The sequence below is a fragment of the Plectropomus leopardus genome, chromosome 6 (genome assembly GCF_008729295.1).
Source record: "Plectropomus leopardus isolate mb chromosome 6, YSFRI_Pleo_2.0, whole genome shotgun sequence".
Lineage (NCBI taxonomy): Eukaryota > Metazoa > Chordata > Actinopteri > Perciformes > Serranidae > Plectropomus > Plectropomus leopardus.
Window position 1 is genome coordinate 17,214,921 of NC_056468.1, and position 25,346 is coordinate 17,240,266.

Sequence of the window (25,346 nt, forward strand, 5' to 3'; positions counted from 1 at the left end):
CCGTGTGCCAATCATGTAGGAGAACTTCAACAGCCAATGTGAAAAATGCAACCTGAATGGCTCTAAGCAGAGGCACTGTTGGCGGACTCCGCAGAAGAGGACCTGATCTGTATGTAGATATAAACGGCTCAGTCTAAGGTAACAAAAACATATAGATGCCCCTAATCCTCACACACTGAACCTTTACAGTGGCTTTTTTTTATTCTTTTAGCTGTCGCTCTGAGTCAGATGTTTTGACTGCAGAGTATTAGACAAAATGACGTTCGATGGTATTTTGAATTTTACGTTTTATGGCTGTTTCTTCTGTGATATGGGATGTTAACAGGAAAAGAAATACGTGCTAACCTTCATCACATAATATAGTATATTCTAACTGATCATCTTGCAGTTAAAAATCATCATCAGATTTTATACACAGGACCTAAGCTTAAAGGTACAGTTGGTTATTTCTATGAAAATATTTTTTTGTTGTTTGTTTGAAACTATATGCACAAAAGAAGTACAAGAGACTGATAATTTGTGAAAAAAATCATGTCTCATGCTCTTATACTGTATCCTTTTAGGCCTCTAAAGTCATTTTTCAGAACCAAAAAAAACAACCAACAACCAGCCAATCAGAGCCAAGGACTCTGCTGACACAGCTGTCAATCATGTCAGTGATTCTTGTCAACTGCGCTCAAATTAATTTTACTGCATTGTCTATTTCTCACCTTAAATGTTTTAAGGAACACATTTTAGTATAATTTAAAATAAGGTTTTCTCTAGCTGGTAGGAAATGCTGAGTTTTTAGCTTGACTTAACAACATGAGGGATGGGTCAAATATTTTCTGATTTTCTAGCTGAATTTTTAAAAAAATATATTTTAGGCGAGAAAATGTGAATGCAATAATAATACCATCCCATAGAGCTGTTCCAAACCCCCTAGTCCGCCTGATATTTTTATAACGTGTAAAACTCTGTTTCCTCAAGATAATGCAGTTTATCCGCCGTCATCAGGAGCTGTGATGTCATGTGGTACGTTATCTGTGCTGTGATTCAAAGGCCTTAAAAAAGATTTTAAAACTAAGGATGACTAATGCGTACTTGCATCTGTTAAAGTTTCCTCTGCAGCCTCATTTGGCAGCTCTTGTGTGGATTTGGTTTTTGTTGCGAGGTTTGACACCTTATCACACCTAGTTTTATCACTTCAAGACTTCAAGTGCCAGCACTGCTAGGGCCTTGATACCTTACGAGATGTATACGCATGTGTGTGCGCGTGGCCCTGTTTAGTGCTGCCACCAGCGGGGGGGGGGCTAGGAGGGTACTGTTTCAGCACATGGCCTATATTTAACTCAGAGAGGGGGATTTTGATCTTAAAGTCACACTGGCTCATTGAGCTGCTAGCAACTGGCACAGACCACACTAATTATGATTTTCCCAAACAACCTTTTTATGATAAGTCTATACAACTACTTTTTGGGTTAAGTACACGCATAACAAACTCAAAGACCCAGTGACACCTATGTTCTCTGGCTGCGCCCCCTCTAGCTCCACTCCCCTCTTTTCATTCCCTACTCAGTCTATTTCTGTCCCTGGCTGAGTCAGATGGACTGCTCCCAACTTAGAATGACACTAACAGGCAGACCGACTCTTTTTCGAAATCAGAGTGTCTGAAAACTTAAAGAGGACTCTAAAATCCACAAAAAAACAACAACATTGGGGACTCTAAAGGGAAAAGCAGGAGGATATCACCAATATGGAGGAGTGTGAGAGTCTTGACTCGGAGATGACAGAGCTGCAGGAGTTTCAGAGCGATGCTTCGGAGGCCGTCAGCCAGGACGATGAAGACGAGGTGGAGGAACTGCAGAACAGGTGCTGGATCTCACAGGCTTAATTGTGGTTAAATTTTGCCTTGGTGTTGAGTTGTGTCTTTTCTTCTGGCAGAAATTATGAAATATATTGAATTGAGACAGTGAGAAAACTACTTTTTTCTTTAAAGAGAGAAGTCGTGTCTTATCTGTGCTTGCAGAGCGAAACTGGACAAGGTGTATCCAAATGACACAAAGCAGCGTTCCATTCATTTTATTTCATATATTAAAAGATCATCTGTTCCTCGGCTCACATGAGGATTTTTTCAGTGTGGCACCGAAGGTGTCTCTACTCAGATATTTCATATTATTCACAATCCCATATTTTACATCTCATTTGTCATGTCTTAAAGTGGGCACTCTAGTTTTCCTTGCCATGTCATAAATAGTAGAAGATACTGATATGTTGGATGTATCTGGGAAGGCCAAGCATCTCTTCTCTAATATCACTTGAATGACGCTTTGGGACGTCACCTCGCTGTAACCCTGCAGGGGCCGAGCTGTATTGATAGCAGGAGGGACGGTTCAGAGCACACTTGACGAGTGTTTTTTCAGCTCAGATTGGCAGCCTGGCATCGGACACCTGCTCTAATGCTGGAGATCTACACTTCTCAAGTGCTCATCTTGACAGTAGATCAGCGGGTGTTTTCAGCTTAGATTTGTCCTCAAGTGCAAAACGTGAATTTGTGGTGGTGTCCACACTGAGACATCTCACTCAGCTATGTTTTGATTTGATTCATTGGTTTGTTCTCTGCTTACATTTCATGATTGGTGCCCAAAGGATCTCCTCTTGCAGACTGTTTAGTCATGCCCTGCTTTCCTTCCTCTAACTCAGTATTTCTCTCTCTTCTAGTCTGCGAGAGGTTGTCCAGGACCAGTCTGTGAAGCCCAAATTCCAGTGCCTGATGGTGGATCCGGCATTCTCTATGGTAACTGTTCAGAGCGAGGACAGTGGTATTGTTTGGGAGACGGCCTCTAGCCGTTGTTCTACCCCATGGGCCTCTGAGACCAGCTCTATCTCTGAAGGCTACAGTATGGAGGGCTCTGGAGCCGCAGGAAAGATCACCATAGTCTTTGACGAGGACAAAATAGTCCGCAGGAGGACGAGGTCTGGAGGAAGAAGCAGCAGGCTGGGGGACAGGCTGAGCCGACCTGGCAGTTCGAGATCGGCCTCAGCCCTGGGAGTGGAGAGACTGGAGATGGCAGAGGTCTCTCTGCCCAATGTCAAACAGGAGAAAACCCAAACAGAGCCGGACTTGGAAGAAATCAAGAACAAAGATCAACAGCTGTTTAGTTTGATTTCAGAGGGTTATGAGATTCTCAACATCAGAGTCCCTTCCAAACTTCCCACTGTAGATGAGGAAGAGAGCACAGAGCTGCAGGACAATTTGTCTTATTTGGACCAGACTCCAAAGATCAAGTCCCGAAACCACCATGACTGGATGCTGCAACAGGATCATGTCAAACCAGAAGAGGGGGAAACACTGGATCAAGAAGAGGTACATCACGATTTATGTGATTCATCTGATTGATCTGAATGGTTTTAATAATGAAGTACTTCATTCCCAACTTTTTCTTGCATTGCACTATTTTGGGTTTCATTTGCCTTTTCGCACGATTTTCTCTACTAAAATGCAGCTACAAAAAATTAATTGTCCTCTGTAAATTCACATGTTGATTGTGTTTTTTCCTCAGCCCTCAAAACAAGACTCTTCTCAGCCCCCAGTGGACACAGAGCTCAGTCAGACACCCAATCAGAAAGAGAGCACCGGTGACATAGACTACTTTGAGAAGTTTACCCTGGTTGATGTGGCGGCTCCTGGGGAACAGTCTCCTGAGCTGCAGGAGGAGGCAAAACAGCCTGAAGCAAAGCCCCAAGTAGAGGAGCAAAAGCTGGCTAAGGAGATAGCCACAGACAGCCCATCTGCATCAGAGGAATCCTTTGTCTTTGTTACAGATGTAGAGATTGTCGGGGAACACCTGGATGAGGTCTTTTACGGAGAAGGAGCTCCTGCTGATGCACTACAGCGGAAAGAAGACGACGAGGGTAGGATGAGAATGAGACGAGAAAGCCAGAGATCCGTAAAGGAGAATGGTTCAGTGTTGTTTGGAAGTGAAGAGACCATCCTCACACCCATCTATATCTCCTCTGGACCTCCCAAGATCATCGACCCCATCTTGCTGGAGGAGCCCACCGCCATGTCTTTCATGTACTCAGACCTTTATGAGGACGCTGTGGGCGAGAGAGGGAAGAGCATTGGGGAGCAATCGGAGACTGAGAGCATGGCATCTGAGAAGGCTTACAAGAGACGTTTGTCAGATTCAGAGGAGGCAGACGGGTACCTGGAGAAGTTTATTTTGAAGGACGAAACTCCCTCAGTGGAGGTTCAACCAGCTGAGGATGAGAGGGAGGGGAGGATGATTTGGTCGCAAAGTAAGTTTGAAATGACAGGATGTCTTACAAGGGCAGTCCAAGAAGAAGACAAGGACAAGACAGAGGAACCGAAGACACAGGAGGTCAGTGTTGGGCATGGCAGTGAGGATTTACAATCAGCAAAATTTGAAAAGAAAAGAGAAGCTACAAAGACAGAAAAGGAGAAGGAGAAACAGCAACCCTCAGTGGTGACTGAAGCCTCGAAAGAATCAATTCAGGAGTCTAAACCAAAAGAGGATCAGATGGAGGGTCAGGAGGTGAAACATGAGGTAAAGACGGAGCCTCCTGAGAGCAGCGCTGATGAACCACTTCCTATGACTTATCAGATGGACAGTAAATTGGAAAAAACAGAGAAGAGTGAGGAGCATCAGAGGGGAGTGCCAGAAGAAACAGCTAGCATTATTGAATCTGATCAGCCATGTGAGGCACAAACAGCGGTAGAAAAAACAGCTCGGGTGGTTGCAAATGCTGCAGAGGAGAAAGCTGTGATCACACCTGTAAGCCGTGAGGAGCCTCACATCACCACTGAGATAAGTTTGTCTAAGGAGGAAGCTATTGACACTAAGGTGGCGGCTGCTGATGAGAGACTAGAAATTGAGGCCACAGCTGAAGTGAAAGAACCTGAGACTGAACGACAAGAATTGCTCCCCTCTGCTGAAATTGAGACATCTGCTGAAACATCTATGCATGAGGCAAAGGAAGCAGCAGACGTTGTTCCTGAGGATGTGTCGCCTGTTGAGGTCATCACTGATTGCGATGCTGCAGTGCACGCAGTGGTGGAGGTGACTGAAAAAGCAGTGGATGAAAAAGAGATCCAAACTCAAGTTCAGATTGATCTTCAGGAGGTGACAGGTGCTGAGATGACAGATGTTCAAATAGCTTTAGGAGGGGAGGAACATGAAGCTCTGACAGAGGCAGTTGAGAGCCAGTCGCCTGATCTTGTTACTGATCTGGAGTCAGAGGTTAAAGCAGAGATTTTAGGGGAAGCAGCCAAACCTGTGATGCCAGAAAAGGTGGAGATAGATTCAGATAAGAAAAAACATGAAATTCTTGGATCTGAGCAGCGTCAAAAAGAGGAGTCAGTAACTGACAGTGAGCTGATAGCTGAAGACAAAACACCACCAGAGGACACTGGGACTGTTGCTAAGGAGATGGTGGATGTAGGTGACGAGTTAATCCTCCTTGTCCCTAAAGGACAAGCTGTAGAGATGGACATAGAGATCAGTCAGTCCACAGAGGAGACTACAAGTGATACAGTAGCTCTCTCTGAATCTGACACTACCTGTGAACCTCTCACAGCACCAGAGGCCACCACAACATGCCCCGAGACTCTTCAGACACCATGTGAGGAAACAATGACAGAGCTTCAACTAGCAGTTAAACCAGAAGTTGTTCTAAAGGAAGAAGCACTACCCAGAAATGAATTAGACCAAAGGTGCTTTCCACCAGCACCTGTGGAGGAGGCCGAAACACTACCCAGAAATGACTTAATTGATAGTTACTCTCCGCCAGCACCTGTGGAAGAAACATTACCCAAAAATGACTTAGACGATAGGTGCTCTCTGCCAGCACCCGTGGAAGAAACACTACCCAAAAATAACCTAGATGATAGTTATTCTCCTGCAGTATCTGTGGAAGAAACACTACCTAGAGGTGACTTAGACGATAGGTGCTCTCCACCAGCACATGTGGAGCAGGCCGACACAGAGGTGCAGAAGATGGAGTTGGACTTTGAAGAATACGAGGGTGTCTTTTCTTCTCTGAGGAGCTTTACTCCGATGGAGGATTTGTCTGGGCTACACAGACAGGATACCAAACCAGAGGCAGCAGATGTAGAGCAAACAGTAGAGATGCACAAGGTAGAAGAGGCACCTGAGACAATCATTGCTAAAGAGGATGTTAGGCCAGAGGTTGATCAGCTCAAAGACGATGCAGAAGAAAATATAGAGATGCAAAAGGTAGAACAAGCTCCAGAGACGATCATTGTTAAAGAGGACTCTGGTTTAGAGATTGATCTGCACAGGGAGGATGTAATACAAAAAATGGAGCAAGACGAAGCAGTTGAGGAAGCTCCAGAGGTGACTGTGGAGGAGCTTGAATATGAGGTCATATCTAAACAGGATGCAAAAGAGATGCCGAAACCTGAAACACAAAGAGATGCAGAGGAAGCAAAACCTGTGGCTGGTCAGGAGAGAGACGAGAGGATGGAGATGGAGATGGAGATGGAGGTGGAGATGAAGGAGAAGGAGGAGGAAGTCTTTGATCTGTCACCAGATGAGGAGCTCATTGAGGCCGACTATGACATCATCGATGCAGAGGAGGAGAGTCAGGCCCGACTGGCTGCTGAGCTGCAGGGGATGGACTGGTTCTGTCTCACCTGTGAATGTCTGCTGTCAGAGGACGACTGTGTGTCTGGAGAGCATCAGAGCCACGATGTCACTGCTGTGGACAAAGCCTATGAGGAAATCAAGGTAATTAATGGTGTGCATGGGGATGTGTTTTTCATACATATATATATATTTTTTAAGAGTTTATATTTTCAGAGCTTTTTAACCTCAATGTTATGTTTGGGTCTCTGGAGATCGCCGCCCCTCCTGAATAGCTCATAAAATATACTTAGAATTGCTTTTCACCTTGATGCTGAATCACTAGGCTTGGTCGATATCTGTTTTTCATACCTACAAGTGGCTTAATGAGACAAGACATCATCAAGACATCATCACACCGACTTTACAGCTTCGTCGTGGGAGGGATGTTAATTCATCTGACCATGATGTAGTTTATTTATAGCCTAATTTTAACTTTTGCATTTAGACTTAAAAATCATGAAAGTGGTGCTCATTTGTTAAGATTATCTTGCTAAACAAAAGATGTAGGTGCCACAGACATTTGTTTGCCACAGATCTTATTTTCTGCAATAATCCAAAATCCAATGGAAAAATAGCATTGGTTTTTTTGACAAGGGAAACCGTAACTCTAACCTCTGGGTTGGCCTACAAAAATCCCTGCCGCATTTTATAAATCTTCTCCTCATGAAGGTCAGAACCTTCAGTTTTTGTTAAATCTGTGTGTGATTTTGGATGCTGCAGTTTGTGGTGCTATTGAATTGTATTGTGTTTTACTTACAGTTTACGATATCTTGTCTACACTATTTACATCAATGATTGCAGACTAAATTATAGTAACACCTCTGCGTTCTACATCCTCCAAAATGATCATTAAAAATATATGTTAGTGTAAGACACACAGTACATATACAGGATAAACAGGAGGACTCATTAAAAGTTGTAAATGACTACTATAGTAAAGAATTAATTTATCATATTTAATTATTTCCCATAAATAAACATTTATTTTGAAATAAATAGCTCAGCTAGATTTAATAACTTAATTAATAACGAGTAGACTGTTAGTAAACGTGCACAGCAATAGTAAAATTATATATGAATATTACATGTTGGACATGTATTGAAGGGTGTAGCAAAATGTTAAAAATAGATGTAAACTCCCAGAAGTTTGATCATTTTAGCAGTCTGCCACTGAAACAAAGCAGCAGCAGTTCTCATGTCTGATGGCACACGCTGTAATCAAATGTCAGCTCATCTTCCCATCATACACTTTACCAGCATTATTACAACACACGGTTATGATCACACACACTTAACTGGCATTAGTTTGGGTCATCAAATAATAAAATGGTCCTAAATTAGTCGGCTATAACTTTACCCTTCGTGCTGCCAGGTTGCATGTCAGGCTGCCGGCAGGTTGCGGCCAAGCGCATTGAATTGTTGTGATGTAATGCTCTGTTTTGATCGGTGGAAAGGTCCAGTGTGACATCATCAAGTGGAGACTGTTATATGATCTGTTCGTTCACACACTGTTCTCCCAGGGTGTCTCTGTGGGTCAGGACAGGGTCAACCACCTGCTTTTTAAAATCTGTATCGATGTTCTAGCACTTTATAGCAAGTAAAAAATGTCTGTCTTTGACATGCTGTTTTCCAAACCCATCTGTGCAGGATTTTGCTTTAGAAACTCATTCACGAGGAGAGGCGATGTTCAGTTTTTAGTTGTTTTTCTGTAATCTGTAACACATTAGACAAAGTGGGCAAAGTGACATGCGGTTTGACAAACAATCAGAAACATATCTGGCATCTAAATCACAGGAAAGCTGGAACAAACGGAGAATGATCAAATGTCATTTCCAGATATTTGTGCATGTCTGATGTTGTGTTTATGTGTAACGCTGACAGCTGGACTGTAAATAAGACAAAGATCAAAGCTGTAATGCCAGTCTGACTTCAGCACCGAGAAGTGCAGTCCATTCAAAGACTCTGCAGAGGGAGGAATCGATCCAAGTTTGCAAAACAGTATCCTTCCCAATTCCCGCAGCTAGAATGTGCAGTGCACTCTCTCACAGCCTGAGACATAGATGTGTGCAAGTATGCTCGCACATTCTTCCTTACTTACATGCACACACACACACACACACACACACACACACACACACACACACGTACACACCTGTCTTCTGACTCTTAAGTGGAGGGGCAGCCAGCCTTAAATGTTAGCTGACAGTTTCTGAGTGGTGACAGGGGATTTCCACTGTTCCTCCTCCTAGAAGTTAACCTTAAAGCTGCAGAATGCGACATTTGATCTAATTACCCTCTTCTCCAGGAAAATAACAACAAAAATAAGGATTCATCACCTGTTAACTGCAGCACCACAGATTCATCAGATTGCTCTCATAGAATTTATAGTATATAGTATTTCCACTGTTGGAAAATGTTTTGATAAATGTGAAAACTAATTTTAGTGCATTTTAATGTCATTTCAACAAACTTGTAATGAACATCTTTTTCCTCAAATGGTATGGTCAATACAGGCCATAAAAAAATCTTTGAACGTGATGCCAATATATGCGACCTACGCTAACATGAATGTTGACCATTTTAGTTTGTTTTGGTGGCACAAAAGTTACAGTCTTTGTAGAATAAAATTTCCGGTTTTATGATCCCAGCAAAAAACACTATCTGAGGAAACAAAGGGGAGATTTTGCACTAAAAAATGTGTAGCTTTCCACTTGATTTGACTAATTCACACTGCTGAAGCCTCACATAAGCTTTAGCTATAACTTGCAATGCATTTTTTGAGGACTGTAGAGCAGGAATTATCACAAGTATTTAAATATACTGTACAAAAATGTGAACCTATCTGTAAATCCCAGGTGATGTCGCAGGCTCTGGGGTATGGACATGATATTTGACCTACAAGTGTGTTTTTATTTTTAGGAGAAGCTGGGTGACTGGATCTCAGAGCTTCAGGGGCGGTCAGAGAACATCGAGGATCTGGTGTCTGAGCTTGAACTGGCCTACAACTCCGTAGAGGTGAAAAGAAAAACTGACTTAACATTTGAAGGGCAACTTCACTCAGTCCAAAAATATTACTCAAAATGAACAACTTTCTCCCAAGTGCTAAAACTGAAATTTGTGATGTTTAGGTTAACATTTGCTCACAAATATTGATTAAGATTAAACAGGTCCCGGAAATAAATAATATTGGAATTCTTTGTTTAGAGGGGTATTTTAATACTAAATGGGACAATACCTCTTTTGAATATTTTCCATTAAATCAGTATAACAAGGTCATTAACTGACATGATACACAACGTTTAATTTGTGGATATTTGTACAAATAACGTCTCTGTTTTCCGTCCCTCTCCTGTCGACCAGGACCAGTGTGTGGAGAGCGAGGCGGCGATGCAGGTGCAGAACGAGGAGATGATGGCTCTGGTGATGGAGCAGTACAACAACATGTCTGTCAGCATGGAGGAGGAGAAGAAGGCCAAGCTGGAGCAGCTTTATGACCAGATTGTCTCCTTCCAGGAGAGCATCGACTCTGCCAAGGCCACTCTGGAGACAACAGCCAGAGAGGCCGACACTGACGCACGGGTTAGTCCAGTCGTACCATATTTGGCCGATGATCTGGGTTTTATATGACATATCTGATAAATCCATCTTCAATCTGTTTTCCCACCAGTCACCTGAAGACATTCAAGCAAGGTAATGTGCTTTAAATGTATTGGGTGCTCTAACCAGTTTATACTAAAGTTTTGGTACATAGTGATAACCTTCATAGAATATATAGAAAATTTAGTATTTGACACTGACCTGTGCTCGTACTCTGCTGCTAACTGCTGTGTGTGTTTTTTGGTCAGGCTCAAGGCAGCTCTGGACTCAGCCATGTCACTTGAGCTGGGTCCCAAAGGACTGCTGGTGTTCGAGGACTACGCCAAGGGCAACACTTCCAGCTCTCACCTCGCACAGCGCAAGGGAATCCCTGGTAGGTGGGATTTAAACGTAGTTTTGCAGACACACTTGATGTCTATAAGAAGCATTTTGAATATATGTGACAGTAATGAGTCTTGCATGTCTGCTGGTCTCTACCTCAGTGCCTCAGAAGCCCACGCTGCAGCTTCAGGAGGCGGGCTCCGCCACCAGCACCAGTGTCACGGCTTACTGGAAGGTCAACACTGGGGATATCATAGACTGCTTCCAGGTCTACTGCATGGAGGATCCACAAGGAGGTGAATACTTTCTGGATGGCGTTTTTTTTAACAATACCTGCTGGAACTTTTAGTTTGATATACAGATGAGTAGTGGATCTTTTCAGAGTTTAATGTCCCTCAACCACAGAGTGTAGGTGGGCGGAGCAGCATCTCTTCTTCTTAGTTAAGTTTAAGTTAAGTTTATTTTATTTGATATGGACATCACAAGTACATTGAGACTGTCCCAGTGGACAGACCAGATGTCAATGCTTAGGTGTGTATAGCACACGTGCTAATTTTCAACACCAGTCCATAGGCGGCTTTTCTAAAAACACAGAGCATTTGATTAAAAATATGGGGTAAAACAAACAGATGTTATGATCGCAGCAGTAATAGTTAGTAATGTTCCTGGTGTGGTAAAGATCAGACAGAGGGTTGGGCTCTTGGTTAAAATTAAGGATTAGGGACAAGATTTGGAAAAGTTCCCGCAAGTATTTTTCTAGGGTGAACACGTCCAGAACGTGTGGATAAGGGAAGCCTCACCTCCTTTACATTTGTCTCAACAGAGATTCACATTTGGGTACATACAGACAGGTTGGCTTCGGATTTATGAGCTCCGTCCGTAACCTTAGACAGTAACCAGGCTGGTGTTTAAACTGAGAAATGGTGGCTGTAGCTCAAAGTGCTCCTATTTTATTTTATTTTGGGTATATTCATGTACTTTTCTGATAGTAATTAAACTTAAAGGACAATTTGAATCAAAAATGTAATTGATTATTATTTTTTGTTCATTTATGAAAGGTCCCTTTTCACAAATACATATTTTAAAGTGTTTTTACTAAATATCCATTTTGTTGATATAAAAATCTAACGGTGACTTTTTAAGTGACTAAGTACCTTCATACAAACAAAGTGTGTGTATTATCCACAGCTGTGTCAGAGGAGTACCGTGTGACAGTGAAGGAGAGTTACTGTGTCCTGGAGGAGCTGGAGCCAGACAAGACCTACAAGGTTTGGGTGATGGCTGTCAACTACACAGGCTGCTCTCTGCCCAGCGAGAGGCTCTGCTTCAGAACCGGTCAGTCCACTCACTGGAGCTAAACTTGCATTAATACGACAGTTGTTGGTTTTTTACTGCCTTTAGAGTTCCATAAAGACCATCAAAGCCAAAAGTGAATTTCACAACAATTTTAACATCTTGTTCTCTTTTCTGGCAGCTCCATCAGTGCCTGCGATTGACACAGAGCGCTGTACTGTCCTGTGGGATTCAGCCACACTGCGGTGGAGTTCAGTGAATCAGAGTGCAGAGCTGAGTTACACACTGGAGTACTGCCGCCAGTATGAACTGGAGGGAGAAGGGCTCAAGTGGGTGTTTGTCTTACTAGATAAGTGCACATATAACCGGGTTGGAATGACTAAAAAGTGCAGTAATTTAACTATATAAAGAAAATCTGACAATTTTAATTAACCTAAACTAATAATAAACTGCACATGCCTTTGACATAAAAATCTGAAGACATAATTAAACTTCCTACCAAAATTCTACCAAAAATATTAAATACACCAAGGTTTATTCTTTAATTTATGTGTGTGTGACATGCTCGCAGGTCCATCTCAGGTATCAAAGGCTGTGAACAGAGGGTCCTCCTGCAGCCCAGTGAGAATTATCTGTTTTACATCAAAGCTGTGAATGAGTCCGGAGCCAGCGAGCAGAGCGAAGCCGCTCTCATCTCCACCAAAGGTAACAAAACACACACTTTAAACTGTGTTTGTAGTTATGTTTAAGGTGACACGAATACAGAAGTCATGGAGTTTTTGTTTTTTATATTGTTTTCTCTTTTTTTCATTTACACAAACAATAAGAAACAAACCAAGTACATAACTGCGGAAATAAATGATTCATTTATCATAGTGTGTACTTAACCTGTATAGATGGGGCCAAGGTTTTGAAATACACTTACATAGTGCTGCTCAGTACTATTTGCAAATACGCCATGCTTTAACACATTCTCAAACCTGATCCCAATGCATTCCAGAAATGCATTAAGTATTTGTTCCATAATAAGAAGATTAAATAATCCGAATAACCAAGTTTCTATCTTTTAATAGCCAAAAAGTCTAGGGCCACTAGTTTTTTGTCTCTCCCCTTTTTTTTTGCCTTAGTTGTGCAGCCCAAATTCCAACAAACAAAGAGCAGGACAAGGAGAAGATTTTTATTCATTATGACTAAAATCCAATAAAACATTTCTCTCCAAAAGTAACTAATCTGCAACTGCATAACCATGTTATTTTCTTTTGCTGTCTTCAGGGACGAGGTTCCACCTGCAAAAAGCTTCAGCTCACCCCGCCCTGGAGCTGTCAGTGGACCGGACCACTCTGCATTACTCTCAGGATGCACATGAAAACACACTTTCTTCAGACAAACAGTGAGTTTCAGTCAGCTCAGAAACACTCCTTTACCTTTTAAAGAACATGTGTAAATCAGACTTTGTGTTCTCCAGGTGTCCGTCCATCCTGGGTGACTTGTTGCCGGCTCATGGACATTACTACTGGGAGACCGCTGTGTCAAGAAGCACAGCTTACAGGCTTGGAGTGGCGTGCAGCACAGCCAATAGAAACAGGCCACTGGGAGAAAACAGCCTGTCATGGTGTTTACAGTGTGTCCCGTCACCATCGGGGTAAGAAAAAAGCATTTCCTTTTATCCACTTTGCTCTTTGTCACTATTTTTCTCTAAACCTTTCCTCGCTCTCTTCTGCTGTCCAGCTGCAGGTATCAGCTGCTCCACAATGATGTTCAGTCCAGTGTGTTTGTGGTTGAGATGCCCGAGCGTGTGGGTACTCTCCTGGATTACCAGCTCGGTCGTCTCTCTTTCTATAATGCCCAGAGTGGTCAGTTGTTAGGCTCTTTCTGCCAGCGCTTCACTCAGCCGTGCCACCCGGCTCTGGCGCTGGAGATGCCGGGCAGCCTGGAGCTCAGCATGGTGCTGGAGGTGCCTGAGTTCACCAAGGACAGCTAGCTCTGCTGTCAGCCTCACACCCTGAGGAGTTTACAGTTCATGTTGGACATATATTGATTTGAATAATCTTACCGTATGAGGATTGTAATAATGACCATTACTGCATTACTGAAAAAGCTGCAGATATGTCAGGACATAAAATACACTTATATCCACAGTAAAGGAAACATACTGGATCCCAGTCTTCCAGAGAGGCGTCATTGATAGGTTTGTGTGTTTTAGCAGAGGTGGGATCAAGTCATTGTTTTGCAAGTCACAAGTAAGTCTCAAGTCTTTGCACTCAAGTTCCAAGTCAAGTTGCAAGTCCTAAACTTTGAGTTTCGAGTCCTAAACAAGTCAAAATTCTCTCTTTACCAAATTTTATGCCGCTTTAACAACAGAGTCATAATATATTACATTTAGAAAAAGAAGCTTTTTTGTATTTGTATTTCTTTGTTAAAACAAGTTTGTTACAACCAGGGCAACTGAATGTAGTTGCTCTTTCATATAGCACTATTAACCACAACAGAATGAATTTTGTTTGTTTCTGTCCCTTCTTATTGTATTTAATTCGTATCATATTGGAAAAATGTCCATAACTTTCTCTTCCCAAACTGGCTTGGGGGAAAGGTTTCAGCTATTTTCAAGTCAAAAGGCTCAAGTCAAAATGAAGTCACCAGTCATTGTTGTTAGAGTCTAAGTCAAATTTTCTGACTGAGGCTCAAATCTGACTCCAGTCAGAGTCGTGATTTGAGTCCAAACCTCTGGTTTATAGTGAGACTGAACCTTATCAATACAGTGAAAGTTTTGTTGTTTTTGTTTGTTTTGTTTTTTTACAGGAATTTAATTAAAATTTATTTCTTTGTTGACAAAAATTAAATGTCTTGTAAATATCAAAAAACAGAGGCAGTCTTGAATGATGACAGTGTGAAATACAACTGAATTGAAATTTAATGACTTGAAATGTTTTCACAGGTGAGTGTCTTGTGTTTGTCTTGTCAAGTGAAATGTTGTGGATCATTTCGTAAACTTGACCATAACATATGCTGATGTGATTGTTTTGTATTGTTCTGTAAATGTTCTATTATTGACTCATGTTTCAGCTTTCTTTATTGAAACCTTCACTGATAGGTTTTGTGAGGAAAGTACTGCACATTGAAGCCAAACACACTCGGTATCATCACAGACAGAAACAGTACTGAAAGCCCTTTGTCAAAACACGTTTATAGCTCCAAATAACATACTGTGGCACTTTTGAACTATGTTTCATATTGTGAATTTGTGTAAATAACCTTTATAAGCAGATGTGATCAGTTCTATATTTTGTTATGTTCAACTTGTGGCAAGTGGAAATTAATTGTTGTCCTTTCTTTTTCTTGTAAACTGATTTTCATGTCTGAGCTGAATGAACATGTTTATTTTTCTATTTGCACAACTGGACTCTTTAATTTGAGCTCACTATTTTTCTAACACACGTTCACCACTAGAAGGCCTCAGCACACCATTAGCTGTCACTAAAAACCTACAGTTTCTGTAAAAACTATCATGCACTCGGACTTCCAGATTGCTTTTGATGACTAACAGCTACTGTAGTTTTGGGAGCCATACGCCTCGCTGACACAGAGCCGCATGGCTCTCCAGAGGACATGTCATTTCACAATTATTACTGAGTGTTTTTCCAGGCACACATACTCTTCCCCTTAATTCTGACACCTTTTTTCATTTCTGGGAAAACAGAGAGGAGGGAAGTGAGAGGAGGATGAAGGGCAAACACATGAAGATACCAGGGAACAGCTGCTGGCTTCCAGGTGATCTGTTGGATTGATCAGCTCTTTGAAAAGTGACACCGTTATTTTACTGGAATTGAAAAAACTGAGTAGGGAAGTTGGAACATTTTAAGTGTAGTTGAACTCAGAACGGATTGTTTTGGGGATAAGTTAGGACCCAGTCTCACTGCTGCAGACTGTTTTGTACCTCATCTCAACACCAGAAATCTTTGATACTATTAGATATAATTATCCTTCAAGAAACTCAGAAAAATGAAGAGAATGACTATAGTGTCGTGAAATTGAGTTGCACAAAATTGAAAACAGGCCCAGATGTGTTATTTCTTTCCCCTCACCACACCTATTAGAAAGCCAACCAAAAGAAGCCCCGGACGGAGCCTCTGCCCAACGTGGACCAATGACTTCAACAATATCTGATGTCAAGTATGCATCATCTCCTTTCAGCTTAATTACTCATTTTTTCCATGTCTAAAGCCAAAACCAAACAAAGAGCTTTCTATCCTCCCAACATCTAAACAACCAATCAGACAATTAGGATGGTGGACAAATCTTCTGTAATTATTACTGGAAAAACATGTCATCCCAATAGCACGGCTTGCTGCGTCGGCTTACAGGAAGCATCTATAGGAGGCAAACAGCTCTCATGTAATTTAAATCAGGTACAGTTGACTGTTTATGGACACATTTAGTGAAATTATACTGGACAAAAATTTAAACACAACAATTTTATTTGTGCCCCCCATTTTTAATGTTTAATTTTAAGATCTAAGACTTTTTATGCACTCAAAAAATAGTTTTCTCTCAAGTCTGTTAAACTGTTAGAGAGCACCTTAACCAAAAAAAATCCATCCATCTGTTACAGGTCAGGTGAATGGATTATCTTGGGAAAAGGATTAGAGGTCACAAACATGGATTTGAACAAATTTATGACTAAAGTTTGAGAGAAATAAGTCTTTTGTGTGCATTAAAAGTCTTAAATCTGTAACTTAAACCTTTGAAAAAAGGGGGAAAAAACAAAAGTGTTGTGTTTAAATTCTTGCGCAGCGTAAATTAAGATTTTCCTTTTAAAAAAAGACAAGGATCATGTTTGAAGTATCATATTTGTATTTCAATAATTTGACGACAGTTGTTTAACAACCATCCACAGAGAATGAACAGTAACAGAAACAACAAAGGTCATTTATGGCAATGTATCAAAATGATGAAGGACACTGTTAACATGTTGACAGTTGTACAAAGACACCAGCAGTCATGAAGGCACACTGCACCCATATGATCCTCACAAGCCTGTTTGCTGTCCAACATTTTGTAATTGGCAGCACACAAACACAAACAAATGCTTTTGTTTCAGGATGTGGTGCTTTAAAGGGAATGTAACCATAAAGTGATTCTTTTGGGAAGTTGCAACAAGTATTCAGTATTCATACTTTTAGACCAAGAGAGAGAGAAGTCATGAAAGAAATCACATGGAGGAGACTCAGTCCATCAGTGTATGAGCTGTGAGGATATTTGGGAACATGACGGTTAAAAAACAACAGACAGTAAAAATAAAGTTTAAAAAAAAGGCATCTAATGAGACATTCCCAGATGGGACAGACACTTCAACAAGGTGACTGACAAATAGGCACAGCAACTTACAAACACAGCAGAATAATAAAAACAAAATAAATGTTGTACAAGAGTGATTGTGGAAAACCATGGCAACAGCTGCAGGTGGATTGTTAATGACACAATATATATTAAAAACTATAACTGAAAGACACACTGGTTTCTGATAGTCCTTTGGAAAAACAAAAACACAAAATTAGTCTCACATATTTTGCATGGAAATGTTACTACAGTGTGTAAGTCCCTTCCATTACCTCTGTGTATCAGACAAAGATTGTGAGGAAGCTGATCAGCCCTATTTGAGGAAACCATGAGTAACTTGCATTGTTTCAAATCACATAAATATTTACATCTATACAAGCAGAGAAAGTGAGAGCAAAGGAAAAAAAGTAATTGGATATTCCTATAGTCTTAACCGTATACATACTATACATTACACCAATTCAAATTAGAATTGACAGAATTTTTTTTACAATTAATATAAAGGAGAGACATGTGCTCAAAGGGTGAGAAAGGATTGGAGATCCGTCTTAAAATAACAGATTCCTAAAGTGGAGTAACACAGTTAAACAAATGTAGGTGCTCTAGTGCAACACAGTTCAAGTGACTGATGCATCTGTGTCTGTAAAGTGGAAATAGACAAGTTTTTTGCTTGCTGATTTCACACTGTTTTGGTGATATAATAATGATTAGACTGGTTGCCTAGTCTCGCTTTCACTATTTAATTGTGTATATCGCCGGCTCTGATTTCGCTGGAGAAGGTTCAATTTACAGCACAAAGGAAGTGCATTAACCACTGTGCAACCAAAGCAGGAAGAGGATAGCACTTTTGTTTTACACAGTAGCTCTCAGGAGCTACTCACAGTTACCAAAGAGTATCAGTGTAATGCAATGCAGTTACAGTCTCTGTAGTAGAAATGGCAAATGGTGGTCAGTGGAACAACTAAAACAAAGGCCTTTACACACCAAGTCTGTATTTTTGTGTGAGTTTTTTAAAATCCATTGTTTGATAGTATTTTATACCCATAGAAACCTTGCAGACTGAGTCTGATGCATTTTAATTTTCCATTTGTTGTGGGAATAGAGGTTCCTCCCTGGTTGGTGCCATGCTTCTATGTGTCTTGCATTTTGCGCATTGGCTACTTAAAGGGGCCTGAGCTGTCTGCCCCCTTGTGTCTCCACACTGTCCCTCTCTCTGTCTGTCTCCGTGCAGACTTCATTCTTTGTTTCATCTTCATCCACCTGAGTGTTGATATCTGTTTCCTGTTGAATGTAGGCTGTAGTAACCGGCTGTAGCCTCCCCTGTTCCTTCCTCTTGTTGTGTATGTATGTATCCCGCAGGTTATGCCACCTTTTATTCACTGCTTGAATGATAATTTTGAATGAAAAATACAGACTTGGTGTCCAAAGGCCTTAACAGAGGAACACAAAAGGCAGTAGGTCCTGTGTTGTGTGTAGTTGTGAGGGTCTGAGGCAAACAGAAAGCGATCCGGTTGTCTTTGAGACAAAAGCACCAACAGTAATTTGAGCTGGAAATGCTAGGGGGAGTTGAGCTGAAATGTTGTCTGTTTTCACTTTGACTAATTTCAATATCCTCATGACACAAGCAAGGTCATTTCCATGTGTTAGCTATGGTGCATTAACTGTAATGTGATGGAAAACAGAAAAAACACAAACGTAAATTACATATATTATTTTTTTACAGAAAAAAATGGGAGAAGAGGTTAAGTGGTCCACTCAGAGGCAAAAAAAAGTGCCACTTCTTTTCACCGCTGGAGTTTTCATTTCCTTCGGCTTTCCTCTGAACTTTTTCTTTCTCATCAAACGTCACTTCATAGCATTCCATCTTTAACCACATACATGCGCTCAACCTCATTAAATACCCTCATACATGCACTTTTCCTTCTCTTTCAGACCAACATCTTTGATATCTATCATCATTATGTTTCTGTAAAATAGTCTCTTTAATAATTATATAGTCATTCCGTTAATTATTGGGTTATTTTCCGTTCAAGCTATAGTTCAGCTGGATGACTTTTTTTTTAAATTAGAGGATGTCGAGTCAGATTCAGAACTGCACCTTTCATCGACAGGCTGTTCCTCCTCCATTCATAAGGCTGGATCAGGGTTGACGGGTCAGGGGTCAGGCGGGAGTCGAGTTCTTCTCACTGGCCAGACTGGGTTTGGGGTCTGGTCTGTGGGGTTTGTGCTGAGGGCTGCTACGAAGGTTGTCATCCATCTGCAGTACAGGATGTCCAGTTTAGTTAGAGCACACATGCACAAGCAGCAAATATTATGACAATAATTCACTAGACTAAATGCAACCATGAACCCATGCAAAGAGAATAAAAGGAAAGCAGAAGCACCTTCTCTATCAAGTTGGATTCTTTGTTTACAAGCTGAGTTAGTTTCTGCAGGTTGGCGTCCATTGTTTCCTGAACAGGAGGAGGAGGACCTGGAGACAAATGACGTAAGGGGGACACCCACAGAAGAGGAGGGAGACAGCAGAGAGCCAGTGGAGGAGGAACAGTGTTAGATCAATGAGCACCCGAAAATAGACAGAAGGGAAGCGTGCAGAGAAACAAAGATTTGAGAAGAAGGAAAATGCTGATGGTGTTAGTTGTTTTGTGAGCTGCATCTTTGTGTGCACATTTCATTAAGCTGAAGCCTCGAGAGTGCGAGTATTTCCAGTGTGTGTAGCGTTCTTACAGGAATGGTCCGAGCTGAAGTAGACTGCGAGGATGGTGTCACAGAAGCTCGTGAGGTTATCCAGCTGTCTGAGGTGGCTCTGCAGAGGGCTGCTGGGGAGCCCGGCTTTATATATTGGAGCCAAAAAACCAAACACAAAGGCGTCCAGACTGGTCGGCCTAGACACACACAGAGACAAGAGATATAGATATAAGACTTTAAAAGTAGTATTATTCATATCATCAGTGTGTTATAAACCCTGAATTGTGATTAAAGGTCCAGTATGTTGGCCATTTTGTTTCTACTGTAGCTCACAAAGGTCAAACCAAATAAAAAAAGTTTCTGCAATCTCACCGCTAGATGCCACTAAATCCTTTAATATTTTTGTCTAAATGAAAACTGGAAAGCATTTTTTAATTTCCAAGAATGAAATTCCCTCTGATGTGATTAACATCAACACAACAAGTCATTTTCACTACTTGAAGAGAAATCCCAATCTAAAGATCAAAATGAAGACTATCGCTCAATATGACAATTTTTGGTTATCATGATATTTTTTTCCTACACTATAATAAACAATAATACCACTAGACCACTAGACATGTGTGGCGGTGTATAATGATAAGCTGGGACTTTATAAAAAGGTAGAAACAAAATGCCAGACTGTAGGCAGCACGCATCAGAGAGAAAGCACCAAACGTTGGCTTGTTTCTCTCACAGGCTCTACTGTTTTCAGACAGTAGCCCACAATTCCTGCACACTATATCTACTATTTCCATTACAATTTTTTTTCTCCCAAATTTTAATCTTCTCTGTTTTGTAATAGCTTTGCACATGCGTGTAAACATATGGTCCTTCATGACATTGAAGACTCACATGTTGCCAAAGAAGTAGTTAGCAGTTCCCAGTCTGTAGGAGAGGAGATTCAGGCACTCTTTCGCATCACTGTAGATCTGAGGCAGACGGTGACAAACATACAGTTTAAGTAAAAGTGAACTTTGCAGACACAGCGACACAGGGGTTAACACAGCATCTGACTGATGAATTAGACACTTTAATATTTACCTTTCCCTCCACCTCAGTGATTCTGTGCAGCGGCGCCTCTCCTTTGGTCAGAAGGATGCGGGAGAGGGCGACGCTGGCATGGCGATTAGGGACAAGAAAGTTAAGAGGGAATGGCGAGCGTGAAGCAAACCACGGCCGTGTCAGATTGGCATAGTTTTCTGCATCCACCCAGAAAGTGTGCAACTGTTGAACATAAAAGCATAATTATAAAAATGAACAGTGCTAACAGATTAATGGAAGGAAAAAGCAGAAGAGACGGTATTACCAGAGCTGGTCGCAGTTTTTCTTCAAGCAGAGCGATGTATGCCATGGTGTCTGCTCCTTGTCTTGCTGTCAGTTCATAGTCTGCATTAAACCTCTAAAAGCAGATTAAAAAAAAATCACAAATATTACAGTAAATCGACTAAATCTATGAAATGGGTTTGAGGACATTATAACCAGGTAATGGACAGCAAGCAGCCTTGGTGTTACTTCTTACCTGTTTCCTCAGGAAGTTGAGAATCTGTGTCGGTTCTTGAACTGCAGAGTCTCCACACAGCAGCTCTGGGACTGTTGCTGCAGGTCGAACGACAGGAAAAAGATATTACAGCCAAGACAAAGCTAGTATATGGTGGTGAATTTGCATTAATGTGTAAAAAAGGTCTTGTCATGTACAATGCATTGTGCACCTACATGAATTCACTCTATTTTGGAACCAAATCGGATGCATAAAAACATAAAACCTTAATTTTGTGTCTTTGAAACTTTTCTGGCACATTTTTGGATCCAAAAAAACTTTCATGATTGGGCCGAATAAAGTATTGAAATTGTCATGATATTTTGAGTATGCATCCTGTTGTAGTGTGTTATTTTCAAGAGTATAAAGAAAGTGGATACGGATATATTTTCCAAATGTGTGCAATTATATGCACTGTGTATATTTCACAAATATTCCTACATCGGTCATGGAATTCACCATTGACCACGTGTGTGTATATAAAACAATCCCCATGTGCTGTCTGGACCACAATGTTATGCAATTCTGGTTTATTGGAAGCTGCAGCCCACCTGTTAGAGTTTTCCATGTCCAGTCTATAGGAGAAACTGTAACTTTTGCACCAGAAAACTTGGCGTATGCCTGAAAGAAAACCCAAACTTGAGTCAGAAAAGATAGTAAAAAGAGACATTTATGATTTCAAAGTCTGTCATAGATGTTGGTTTGTACCTTTGATCCAAATGCAAAGTATTTTCAGCTGAATGTCTCAAAAACTGTATAAAGTTCAAATGCAGGACTCACTGTTCCTACTGCTTAAGGTAGATAAAAGACTTTTTAAGACTTTTTTTTAATGCCTCTTAGAATTAAGTTCAAGACCAATTTTCTAATAACCAAAACTGAAGAAGGACAATTTCATTTTGCTTAAAGGTTTATAGTAACATGAGAACAAACATTATTTTTTTTTAAATCCTGTGAAAAAGTTAGATTATCTACTTCAAATGTTGAACAAATAACCAGCAGAAGTGGGAAAGCATTTCTGGCGTGTTTTCTGAGGGAGTTTGTGTTTGTCAATCTGCATGTGAGATTCCACCAGTTGGATTCCCATCATGAAGAGTTTAATTTTTTTTTTTTAATCAAATTATTTAACAAAAAAAACTATCTAATATTTCACACTACATCACAGAAAATGATGATTCATAAAATCCTTATTCCCATGTCTGAGCATTTTTTAAGCTTTTAATAGATTAATTTAAGTCAATTTAATACTAATCAAGGCCTGTTTTTTAGATTAATGAATCCAATGCCCTTTGAGACTTTTTGAAGACTTGCTTTGTCTAATAAATGTTGTCCTTTTTTTGGACACCTCTTTTCCTCATTTATCTCATGTCCTGTACCTCACTTCCTGCTCCCGCCCCCTTCCTCAGCACTGATTGGCTCCTTTCACTCTTTGCTCAGTGCTGATTGACCTGATTGAGTTCACCTGTTCACTCCCTGCTCACACCTTCACTCAGTCTGTCTTGATCGTCACGTGGAGTGGCAGCGCTGGTAAGCTGAGTTTCTTTATCTTTCCTCTTTAGTTTATCCTGTGCATCATTTAACTGAGAACATGTATCCTTATGAAGACAGACACTGTTTAATTTGACTAAACTTTTGTATTTGTTTCTGTCAAAGTCACAATCCACGCATGTTTGCTTCCCCTTCATGTTGCAATTTCTTGTGTTGTGGAAAATAAACCTTTTGTTTGGAAAAGTAAAGTTTCAAGGCTGATTCATTCTGACTGATGCCTGTGATAGTGAACCTCCTCTGAACCTCGTCAACACTTTGTATGGTATCAGTCATGTAATGCTGCTGAATGCTTGCTTCAAGCAAAGTATGGTCAGTAGGAATTTCGCTCTGACTCTTCATGCAGATTTAAAAAAAAAAATCATTAAAATTAAGATAAAAAGATGCATCAATTTGGGCTGCAACTAAAAAATATTCTCTCTCAAATATTTTTTTCAAATTAGCCTGTGTTTTTTAGGGTACAAAATGGTAAAATCTTTTTTAAAAATTCTGAAGTGACGTCTTTCATTTTGTCTGACGCCCGAACTTTTTTTTTTCAATATAAATGATTTAAAGAGATTACTTGGCATGAAAAATAACTGGAACAGGCTGTCTATAAATGTATCTCTAAAATCAGTGTTGCCTTAACTGCTTTCTGAAACAATTATTTATTCGATTCAATTTCCTTCCAGTTTTTTAAAAATAAAAATACATGTTTAATGTCAAGTGTGTAAAAACACCAGGTGTAATGATGGAAATAAGTCTAGGACTATATCCCTGACAAACCGAAAGGATCTTTACAAATATTAGCCAATTAATAATTCAACACAAAATAAATCAAAACGCATAAAATAAATGCTTTAAAAAGGTGACAAACGTGTAGTCTGGTTAAGAAAACTGGTCAAAGTGTCATCTTGTGGTACGGGTTGTAACTGCATGGACTCATTGACAGACAACAACATGAAATGCATGCAGGAACAAAATCAAAGTAACTTTTCTGTCGAGGTTATTACCACCTCGGCCACCGTCGATAGCTAATTATCGCGAGAGAAGTTAATTATGCGCATATTAAATAAACTCTGAGCCTAAACAAGCTGACCTTGAAGGACCACACTTTCTGTTTAAGCCACACTTCTGCTTTAATACACGAAGGACAGAGCATGCGGTCAGCTCGGGTATGTTGCAGCTGTGGACACAAAACACTCAGCTGCGAGTTTTATTGTCTTTTCTGCACGAGCGAGCAGCTAGCTTCACGAGCCAACTGCAGCTGTTGAGTTAGCACAGGAAGCTAACCACAGAGGGACACAGACAAGACGCGAAGAAACCCGGAGAGGACACATTTCGTCTCAGCAGAAGGGCTGGATACATTGACCGTATTTTTCTACAAGCAGGCGGTAACGTTACCAGAACTATGAGGGACTCGGTGTGGACAGAAGGCAAACCCCAGTCTCCTCCCCAGCATCTCAGCTCCATGGCAGCCGCCATGTTTTGGTGTCTGGAAGGAGGCGGGGTCATCATGAAGTACCTGTCAAATCAGCGCGTGCAGAGGTGAAGACATCCAAAGATAAAGATGACTCACTGTATTGTCATGACAAAATAATAATGTGACATAGTGATATGAATATGTTTTAAATAGGACTTTTTTTTTTTTTTTTGGAGAATTCAACCATATGTCACTCAACTATAAGGGACTGTTCTTTATTATGGGAGGAGTGTGGCTGGAGCATGATTTTAAAAAAAAAAATTTTTTTTTTTTGGGACCCTCCGTGCAGCTACAGGTATTTTTCCTTGAGTCTGCCCGAGTTTTTGAGGGATGAATGCATGACCCTCCCTCCACTATGAATTTTAATAATATTTTAAATTAACCCTTTTATATAAAGGGTTCATTTTACCATGAAGATGGTATCCTGGAGCTTTAACTTTTTTTTCTGATGGAAGCATTTTTCACTCATAATGTATCCATGGACTGTCAGAAATTTGATATTTCAACAATAATTTAAGATTTCCAGTTTCCAGATATGATAAATGGTGTAAATTGGGTGATTTAAAAAAAAATACATACAAAATGCAGCAATTTAAAATTGTATGCCCTCACTTAAGCCAAAAATAAAAAAACACGAGTTCCTCTCCAATGCTTAAATATTTGACATGCTTCCCTTTTTTCTAAGGCTTAGATGGTGCTGTGATGCACTGTTAGTAGGGATGCATGGTAGGCCTACTGGATTTTTTTGCAGATATCAAATATGTAGAAATATATAACAACACATTTAGCCAATAACTGATACCTAAATCTATATATCCACTTTTTTCCCCAACCTAATTACAGCAACATAAAATGTAATGCTTTTTAATGTAATATT

The 25,346-nt window shown here is 40.5% G+C and overlaps 2 protein-coding genes across 2 annotated transcripts; one reads left to right on the forward strand and one right to left on the reverse strand.

Annotated features, from left to right (window-relative positions):
• Positions 1-1,581: 1,581 nt before the first annotated feature.
• On the forward strand, positions 1,582-14,303 carry cmya5 (cardiomyopathy associated 5). Its single transcript, XM_042487987.1, has 14 exons — positions 1,582-1,851; positions 2,701-3,346; positions 3,543-6,752; positions 9,570-9,665; positions 10,011-10,229; positions 10,318-10,340; positions 10,496-10,620; positions 10,730-10,864; positions 11,757-11,903; positions 12,043-12,190; positions 12,433-12,566; positions 13,134-13,251; positions 13,327-13,503; positions 13,590-14,303. Exons 1-14 carry the CDS (start codon positions 1,736-1,738, stop codon positions 13,840-13,842), a joined length of 5,547 nt encoding a protein of 1,848 aa, XP_042343921.1. The 5' UTR covers positions 1,582-1,735; the 3' UTR covers positions 13,843-14,303.
• Positions 14,304-16,694: 2,391 nt separating this feature from the next.
• On the reverse strand, positions 16,695-24,474 carry mtx3 (metaxin 3). Its single transcript, XM_042488573.1, has 9 exons — positions 24,391-24,474; positions 22,017-22,086; positions 21,448-21,524; positions 21,235-21,327; positions 20,970-21,152; positions 20,781-20,857; positions 19,926-20,083; positions 19,583-19,671; positions 16,695-19,455 (listed from the first exon to the last, which is right to left on the reverse strand). The coding sequence occupies exons 1-9, from the start codon at positions 24,469-24,471 to the stop codon at positions 19,360-19,362; spliced, it is 924 nt and encodes a 307-aa protein (XP_042344507.1). The 5' UTR covers positions 24,472-24,474; the 3' UTR covers positions 16,695-19,359.
• Positions 24,475-25,346: the final 872 nt, after the last annotated feature.